This window comes from Nansenia antarctica (assembly GCF_963989245.1).
Source record: "Nansenia antarctica genome assembly, chromosome: 2".
Classification (NCBI taxonomy): Eukaryota; Metazoa; Chordata; class Actinopteri; order Argentiniformes; family Microstomatidae; genus Nansenia; species Nansenia antarctica.
This window is the reverse complement of record NC_137675.1, coordinates 30,010,772-30,020,771: the sequence shown is the minus strand read 5'-3', so window position 1 is coordinate 30,020,771 and position 10,000 is coordinate 30,010,772. Positions and strand designations below refer to the sequence as shown.

Below are 10,000 nucleotides of genomic sequence, written 5' to 3'. Positions count from 1 at the left end.
TAGTGCACACATAGAAACACACACACACACACACACACACACACACTCACACTCACACTCACACTCACACTCACACACTTACACACTCACACACTCACACACTCACACACTCACACACTCACACACTCACACACACACACACACACACACACACACTCACACTCACATACTCACACACACACAGTCTCACCGGTTACTTGGATGTCTGATTCGGGTTTTGTGCCTGGAACAATGTCGGCGGAAATTGTACTAGGAAGACTTGTCTTCTGTTCACCACCTGAGGAAGAGAGAGAGACAGAGAGAGAGAGAGAGAGAGAGAGAGAGAGAGAGAGAGAGAGAGAGAGAGAGACAGAGAGAGAGAGAGAGAGAGAGAGAGAGAGACAGAGAGACAGAGTCATTGATCTGTGTGAGAACTGATACTTATACAAAAGTTAGTTCCGACCAAGTCATTTGATTGGACAAGAGGCATTCCATGAGTGCCGATATACAGTATAACAGCACTGGGACTTTTAACTATATGTATCACTCCGCCGCACAGGTGTTCTATTAAATGACCGTTAATACAAAGTAGCTAGCCTGCGGATGTTTGTGTTCGGGTTACTAGGCAACAGTCCAGTGAAGTTCAGTTGCAGAACACATTTTTTTGGTAAATAAATGAATTAAATAAACAAACAAATCATAATCTGTTGTCGGTTATTACTGTTAACTAATAAATGGTGCTGTTGAACTGCTGTATAAAAGCAATATCACACTCATGGTCGTGCTGTTATACTGAATATCAGCACGGCTGTGATTGTCTTCCTACTCGGCATGCGGCCTCGTACCTGCGACCGAATCACAGCCGTGCTGATATTCAGTATAACAGCACGACCATGAGTGTGATATTGCTTAAAGAAAGAAGACTCAAGCACACTGGTATTCTTTGCAACAAAAAAAAAGATCCACCATCATTTACCATCATTTACCGGATTAAATAATCAACGTTTCGGTCAACAGGCCTTGGTCAAGGTGTACACACAGCACTCTATTTGAGGGGGGGAGGGGGGATGGCATCCCCCCTGAAATAAAAACAGTCAAAATCATCTCCCTTCTAAAACTGCCACCCCCCCTTTCCATCCCTTATGTTATTTTATCAATGAACGTGGTATTACTGCTATTTCAACATTTAGTTTGGCGCATATTGAGTAAAATATTGTGGGCGAGGAGGGGGCACGCACACATGCAATGACATGTTTACCACGTCACTGACACTGAAGTCACTGACGCTGTGGGGATGCTAAAATTGTCCTCATATAAAATCCACCATCCCCCCTGATTTTCTTTTACAACTTGAGTACTGTGTAGACACCTTTCGGTTCAACCTCTCAGGTGCGTTCAGTTACCACCTCCATTACGCACAGTATTTACACAGAAACCATAATAATAATAATAAATAAATCATAAATAATACAAATAAATAATAAAGAACAATAAAATAAAAGGCACACGAAACACGCTCTCTGTTAACGAAGCGGTGTTTAACTCACCATGTTTGGAGGGGTTCACTTCGATGATGGTTAGGATTTTATCCAGGTATCCCTGAGACTGTGAAAAGAACAAAAGAACAATATTATATATTATATTTACCTGCCCGTAAACAGCCCGTATTTATGCCCGTATTCTGTGCGGTGCTCTGTGTGAAGTCGATGTCGAAAGTTACTTTGTAATATTCGACACAAACTGTTAACACCGCACCACAACGACACCGGTTAGCCTCAACACTGCGTGACGTTAGAATTATAAGGTTCTATCTATCTATTTCGTTTTTTACATAATCTGATCCATTAGGTGTTTATTAATGCCTGTGTGGTGTTATTTTCGCTCAATATCTCTGAACTGCCCTAGACGGAGATAAAACCTTATAATTCTAAGCTCACGACTGGTTAGCCTCTCACTAACAACGATCGCTTTCACAACAAATGGGAGTTACAGTGTTCATGGGACTTTTCAAGGGCCAAACGGCCAAAGTGGTCAAATTAGCCATTACACATTTACGGCAAAACTAGAAGACACGTATTTGACTTGTGGAAGGAGGCGCAGTGTACCCTTCTCACATGAACCGATTGGAATGAATGATTGCTGAATGTTGCCAGCACACTGTTGATGCTATACTCATATATATATACAGTGGGCTATAATCGAAACGAAACTCGATGTTTTTAAGCTGCTGTCTTGGCCAGGCTTCCCTGGGAAAAGAGATCACTGTGTCTCAATGGGACCGACCTCGTTGAATAAAGGCTCAATAAAATCGATTGGATTTACGTACGCGGTGCCTTTCCACTCGGCGGCCAAAGCGTTGACTGAACACTCACCACCACCCTCATAGTTGAACGTACACTCACCACCACCCTCATAGGAGGCACAAGAGGCATTCCATGAGTGCCGATATACAATATAACAGCACTGGGACTTTTAACTATATGTATCACTCCGCCGCACATGTGTTCTATTAAATGACCGTTAATTAGACTACATTAACAGTCGTTATCTATCAGATTATCTATCAGTGTGTTGGTTTCAAACAAAGATGGATATATTTCCAAATATAACACTGAGTTGAACGAACACTCACCACCACTTTCATAGATCTCTCCACTCCATCCTGGTACTGGTACACGTTGTCGGAGGCTTTGACCACGATGGTGTGTAGTCCCAGCTCCTGGGGGATGATGATGAAGGGGACCACCCGGGAGGTCATGGGCTCCAGCTTCACCGTCTGACGGTACTTCCCCTTCTTACTGGCCGAACTGCAGATGTCCAGGTTCTCCATCAGCTCCACGCGCACCTGGGGGAAGGAGAGGGAGTTATAGTCTAGTTACCTGGGGGGAGGAGAGGGAGTCATAGTCTAGTTACCTGGGGGGAGGAGAGGGAGTCATAGTCTAGTCATCTAGTTACCTGGGGGGAGGAGAGGGAGTCATAGTCTAGTCATCTAGTTACCTGGGGGGAGGAAAGGGAGTCATAGTCTAGTTACCTGGGGGGAGGAAAGGGAGTCATAGTCTAGTCATCTAGTTACCTGGGGGGAGGAAAGGGAGTTATAGTCTAGTTACCTGGGGGGAGGAGAGGGAGTCATAGTCTAGTTACCTGGGGGGAGGAAAGGGAGTCATAGTCTAGTTACCTGGGGGGAGGAAAGGGAGTCATAGTCTAGTTACCTGGGGGGAGGAGAGGGAGTCATAGTCTAGTTACCTGGGGGGAGGAGAGGGAGTCATAGTCTAGTTACCTGGGGGGAGGAAAGGGAGTTATAGTCTAGTTACCTGGGGGGAGGAGAGGGAGTCATAGTCTAGTTACCTGGGGGGAGGAGAGGGAGTCATAGTCTAGTTACCTGGGGGGAGGAGAGGGAGTCATAGTCTAGTTACCTGGGGGGAGGAGAGGGAGTCATAGTCTAGTTACCTGGGGGGAGGAGAGGGAGTCATAGTCTAGTTACCTGGGGGGAGGAGAGGGAGTCATAGTCTAGTTACCTGGGGGGAGGAGAAGTTATCTGTCTAGTCAGCTATTATTATTATTATTATTATTATTATTATTATTATTATTATTATTATTATTATTATAGGCTAAGGCTTTGGAATGCTCTGCCCTGGGATCTTAGATCAGCGGTCTCGGTCGAGGCTTTTAAAAAACAGCTAAAGACTGTCTTGTATAGACAGGCTTTTGGATAGCCCCAAGGGTCTGTCTTTCTGTGTCCTGTTGATATTGTTGTACACCTGTTGTCTGTTACGTGTTCTTATTTTCACTTGTTTGCCTATTTTAACCTGCTATGACTTCCGCTCTCTTATTATGTTTTATTATGTTTCTTCTTTATTACGTTCTCTATATGTAAAGCACTTTGTGACCCTTGGTCTGGGAAAGGTGCTGTACAAATACATTTTACTTACTTACTTACTATTATTATTACTATATTATTATTCTATTATTCTTTTTATTCTATTATGCACTCACATCTAGTGTGTCTAGCTCAGGGGTGCTCACACTTTTTGGAACCAAGATCTACTTTTCAAGTAGCCAGTCTGCCAAGATCTACCAGTCTAGTTTCAACATCGCAAACGTACATGCACGTACTACAAACACACACACACACACACACACACACACACACACACACACAGTTCCCAGCCTGCATAGTAAACTCACAATACACTTTCCCTCTCTCTGTCACACAGCCACAGGAGAAGACCATCACAAACCCTCCCTCTTTGCTATTCTCGCTCACACACATTCACACACACACACACACACACACACACACACACACACACACACACACACTCACTTTCTCTCACTCACACACTGACAGCCAGTCTGCAGTACCATAGCCAACTACTGATCCAACAAACAGAAAAATAAACCAGATACAAAACAGGTAATTCCCTAGTTTGAAAGGAGGAAATAAATGCATTTCTCTACCTTAGTGGGAGACCTGGCACTGGGAGGAGGCAGCTAGTTTCTAGTAGTCAGGGCTGTAGGAGCTGGTTGCAAGGTGTAGACAGGCTGCAAGGTGTCATCAGCCACTGTGGATCTGTCATCGAAAAGGCAATCTGCAGCCTCGAGAAACGCTTTTTTCACAATTTCGCCGTCTTTGAATGACTTCTTGTGTTTAACAAGAACGTGACTGACGCGATAAGAAGCTATCGTTACAGCTGTACGTTTTCGCTCTTTTGCCACATTTCCCTTCTTTTTTTTTTTCTTTTTTTTTTTCTTCAGATTTTATCCCTTTTTCACCCAATTTGGTAGCCAATTTAACCCAACTTAGCATCCAATTATCCCCTGCCTATTGCATAGGATCCGCCGCACGACCCCGTGGCCGGCAGTCCCAGACACATTTCCCTTCTAACAGCCATCGTAGATCTGCAGATCAGACAGACGCACTTCCAATATCACATCGTGTAAAAGTCCTCCTCCCATTCTGGATGGAAGTTATACGTTATTGGTTTCTTACTTGGTCCAGCTTCCCCACTCATTTGTATATCCTTTCTTTAGTAGTAAATAGTAGAAATTGGAAGGCTAACTAGTTAATTAGTCTCGCCGGTATTTTGTATTTTGTAGTTGGCGCTGTTGACTGTGCATGCGTGGTGAACCGTGTGTTAGGTGAAAAGATCAGATCGCAGACTGGCTTACCTGTACGTCAATCAAGTGGCAAAAGCCATAGTGAGGATGGATGATAGGCGAATTTTTTTTTTTTTTTTTTTTGTTACTTTTTTTTTTATTTATTATTTTTTTGTTCAATGCCATGCGATCTACCCATACTACCTTTGCGATCGACCGGTCGATCGCGATCGACGTATTGGGCACCCCTGGTCTAGCTGGTAGTTAACTCACATTTAGTGTGTCTAGATGGTAGTTGTGAAGAACTGCTTTGATCTCCAGTTGCTCGTTGCGCACGGCAGAGTAGGGCAGCTTCAGGTCCATGAAGAAATCCTTCAGCACGATCATCTCAAACGCATCAGCCACACAGATCCCTGTTCAGACACACAGACAGACAGACAGACAGACAGACAGACATTTGTGTTTTGCGGGACAAAGAGAGACAGATCGGAGTCCTTACCATTAGAGGCAGACAGGCAGACAAACACACAGACATACAGACAGACAGACAGACAGACAGACAGACACACAGACAGAGAGACAGACAGACAGACAGACAGACAGACAGACACACAGACAGACACACACACACACACACACACACACATAGACAGACAGACAGACAGACAGACAGACAGACAGACAGACAGACACACACACACACAGACAGACACACACACAGACAAACACACACACAGACAGACAGACAGACAGACAGACAGACACACACACACAGATAGACAGACAGACAGACACACAGACAGACAGACAGACAGACATACAGATACACAGACAGACAGACAGACACACAGACAGACAGACACACAGACAGACACACAGACAGACAGACAGACAGACACACAGACACACAGACAGACAGACATTTGTGTTTTGCGGGACAAAGAGAGACAGATCGGAGTCCTTACCATTAGAGGCAGACAGACAGACAAACACACAGACATACAGACAGACAGACAGACAGACAGACACATAGACACACAGACAGACAGACAGACAGACACACAGACACACACACACACACACACACACACACACACACACACACACACACAGATAGACAGACAGACAGACAGACAGACAGACAGACAGACAGACAGACACACAGACAGACAGATAGACAGACAGACAGACACACAGACAGACAGACAGACAGTCCTTACCAGTAGAGGCAGACAGGCTGATGGCTGTGATATCCCAGGTGGTGATGGAATCTGGTAGAACTCTGACCTGCTCTGTGTTAGTGGTGCCACTGAAACCAGAGAGAGAGAGAGAAAAAAGATTACAGCACTAGAACAACCGTGCCTATTGTACCTACTATAAGAGCCGCCTCGGGGGGTCAAATGACCATAGTCTTACAATGATAAGCTAATACTTACACACAACGACCACTAGTTGGCCGGCTTGTAAATTAGCCTGCCTCCTACACAGAAGAAAAACGGCAAAATAGCTTCATACTAGCTTATCCTGATGTGATTTTGAAAACGTAAGGATACTGAGTGGTGGAACGCACATATCTAGGAAAAGTTGTGAAAGGAGGGTCCTGAAATTTGATCGAGTGCAAAGATATACATTTCTTTTTACTTTTTACTTTTTTTTTCTTAAAAAAAAAAAATGTCCCACTCATATTTTTGTGGGACAGATACAGTGAAGACAGACAGGAAATTAAGGAGAAGAAGGGAGAGAGGGTATGTCAGCAAGGCATGGGCCGGATTCTAACCCATGCCGGCATGGGCATATTATGTGTGCACTGTAGACCACGGTGCTAGACCACTGGACCACTCCAGGCCACCAGAGAGACAGACATATACAGTATATATACAGTATATATATATATATATAGAGAGAGAGAGAGAGACAGACATATATATATATATATATATATATATATATATTTATATAGAGAGAGAGAGAGAGAGAGAGAGAGAGAGAGAGAGAGAGAGAGAGAGAGAGAGAGAGAGAGAGAGAGACAGACATATATACCATATGTGTATTCTAGGCCAGTGCTGGCTATGAGCAGGGCTCAAAAGTTCTGTCTTAATTTCTGTCATAATAATTTTTGTCCTTGTATGCTAGCAGGTCGTCTGACAACTTGCTAGCGTACTTGCTCGTCAGCTCTGATTGGCTGTCGCCAGTCTTACCAGTGTTTGTTGTTGGCTGGACATTCGGGCAGAGTGTAGTCCTCCCAGAGCCAGGTCTCAGGGAAGTTGGAGCGGGCTGTAATGTCCCTGGCGTCCATGAAGCCATCGTCATCGTCACCTCCGCAGGCACGGGGAGAGAGAAAGAGGGAAGTGAAAAGAAAGAGGATTAGCACTTAACGCTTTGACGCAGTCTGTCTATTCCAAACGTTAGATCCTTTCTGCCTCTCTCTCTCTGTCTCTGTCTGTCTCACCTTCACCCTCTCTGTCTCTCTCATTATCTCTCTCTCTCTCTCTGTCTCTTTCTCTGTCTGTCTGTCTGTCTGTCTCTCTCTCTCTCTCTCTCTCTCTCTGTCTCTCTCATTATCTCTCTCTGTCTCTTTCTCTGTCTGTCTGTCTGTCTGTCTGTCTCTCTCTCTCTCTGTCTCTCTCTCTCTGTCTCTCTCACCCTCACCCTCTCTGTCTCTCTCTCTGTCTCTCTCACCCTCACCCTCTCTGTCTCTCTCTCTGTCTCAGTCTCTCTCACCCTCGCCCTCTCTGTCTCTCTCATTATCTCTCTCTCTCTCTCTCTGTCTCTTTCTCTGTCTGTCTGTCTGTCTGTCTGTCTGTCTCTCTCTCTGTCTCTCTCTCTCTCTCTGTCTCTCTCTGTCTCTCTCACTCTCTCTGTCTCTCTCTCTCTCTCTCTCTGTCTCTCTCTGTCTCTCTCTGTCTCTCTCACTCTCTCTGTCTCTCTCACCCTCGCTGTCTCTCTCAGTCTCTTTCTCTGTCTCTTTCTCTGTCTGTCTGTCTCTGTCTGTCTCTCTCTCTCTCACTCGGTCTCTTTCTCTGTTTCTCTCTCTCTCTCTCCCTCTCTCTTTCCAAATCATCTGTGCTACAGTGAAAAAAACAGGCCTTTTGATTTATGTTTAAAACATGTCTTGTGTTCATCATTTCTGTTGATTAAACACACGTCAGTCGTGTGGAGCCGTGACGTACACACTTTAACATGAATACAAAGGTCTTCTTTTTTTACCAGGTGTACCCTCTTCACCCCTCCCCTCTCTCACTCCCCTCTCTCCCTCTCTCCCTCCTCCCTCCCTCCCTCCCTCCCTCTTTCCCTCCTCCCTCCCTCCCTCCCTCTCTCCCTCTCTCCCTCTCTCCCTCTCTCCATCTCTTCCCTCCCCTCCCTCTCATCCTCCCTCCCTCCTCCCTCCCTCCTCTTACTGCGGGCCAGAACCAGGGCGGGGTGTTTCAGTTCGGCCTTCTTGTGCTCCTTGCAGCAGTGGAGGAAGGCCTTGAGGCACGCCGGGCTGTCTGTGATATACTCGCCGCGTCGCTCGCAGGTGAAGTTCTGCGTGTTGTCCTTCATACCGTCTACGCAACACTCTCTCTCCAGGCCGCGGAAAGGGCTCTCTGTAAGGGGTGGAGAGGAGGAGAGAGGTGGAGAGGGAGGAGAGGGGTGGAGAGGAGGAGAGGGGTGGAGAGGGAGGAGAGGGGTGGAGAGGAGGAGAGGGGTGGAGAGGAGGAGAGAGGGGTGGAGAAGAGAGGGGTGGATAGGAGAGGAGAGGGGTGGAGAGGAGGAGAGGAGAGGAGAGGAGGAGAGGGGTGGAGAAGAGAGGGGTGGAGAGGAGGAGAGAGGGGTGGGGAGGAGGAGAGGGAGGGTTGGAGAGGAGGAGAGGGGTGGAGAGGGGTGGAGAAGAGAGGGGTGGAGAGGAGGAGAGGAGGAGGGGAAAGGGGAGGAGAGGATAGGAGAGGGGTGGAGAAGAGAGGGGTGGAGAGGAGGAGGGGAAAGGGGAGGAGAGGATAGGAGAGGGGTGGAGAGGAGGAGAGGAGGAGGGGAAAGGGGAGGAGAGGATAGGAGAGGGGTGGAGAGGAGGAGAGGGTGGAGAAGAGAGGGTGGAGAGGAGGAGAGGGAGGGGTGGAGAGGAGGAGAAAGGCAGGGGTGTTAACAGCTTATTGCAAGCAAATGGACCCTACATTAGGATGCCCAAGGCATCTCAAATTCTGGGAAGATACTCAATGATAACTTTTTTAGATGATTTGAGCGTCACACTTCAAACATGCCTCCTAAGGGACCATTGACTTGCATTGGGTTTCGGTTGAAAATGCTAACAATTAGCAGTTAGCTAGGAGTGCCCAGATAAACAGGAACTACATGTGGAATGAAGTCTGTCCTTGTCCACAGAACCAAATGTGTGATTTTGTCATTAAGGCTGAACTATCCCTTTAACTATCCTTTTACTATCCCTTTAACTATCCCTTTAACGGTGAAAAAAACGGTGATTTGATGGTCAATTGACCCAGAAGCTGATTCGTCCTCAGACCTGTCAATCTTAGAGCGGAACTTCCTCTTACCGAGCCGGTCTTTGGCCTGCCTCAATACCAACGACCTCCTCCTACTGGCTTTGGCTGGGCCGGGGCACTTGAGGTCTGGAATGAGAAGAACACACAGAGAGGTTTGCATAGATCTGAGCTGAGCAAGGTGAGTGTCACAGATCTATGGAACAGTTACTAAAGCCCCGAGACTACCCACAGGACCCCAAGACTACCCACAAGACCCCAAGACTACCCACAATACCCCACGGCTACCCACAAGACCCCAAGACTACCCACAAGACCCCAAGACTACCCACAAGACCCCAAGACTACCCACAAGACCCCAAGACTACCCACAAGACCCCAAGACTACCCACAAGACCCCAAGACTACCCACAAGACCCCACGACTACCCACAAGACCCTAAGACTACC

The 10,000-nt window shown here is 46.6% G+C and overlaps 1 protein-coding gene across 1 annotated transcript in view; it reads right to left on the bottom strand.

The window, feature by feature from the left end:
- LOC308150101 (complement C3-like) overlaps positions 1 to 10,000 on the bottom strand; it is a gene marked incomplete at its 3' end in the record, with an annotated part of 82,843 nt that overhangs the window by 22,253 nt on the left and 50,590 nt on the right. Inside the window, exons 22-27 of the mRNA XM_080522966.1 lie at positions 8,475 to 8,523; positions 7,275 to 7,392; positions 6,297 to 6,385; positions 5,350 to 5,489; positions 2,612 to 2,824; positions 1,527 to 1,584 (exon numbers count right to left, since the gene is read on the bottom strand). Coding sequence (XP_080379092.1) covers positions 1,527 to 1,584; positions 2,612 to 2,824; positions 5,350 to 5,489; positions 6,297 to 6,385; positions 7,275 to 7,392; positions 8,475 to 8,523 — 667 coding nt within the window. The remainder of the gene's footprint in view (positions 1 to 1,526; positions 1,585 to 2,611; positions 2,825 to 5,349; positions 5,490 to 6,296; positions 6,386 to 7,274; positions 7,393 to 8,474; positions 8,524 to 10,000) is intronic.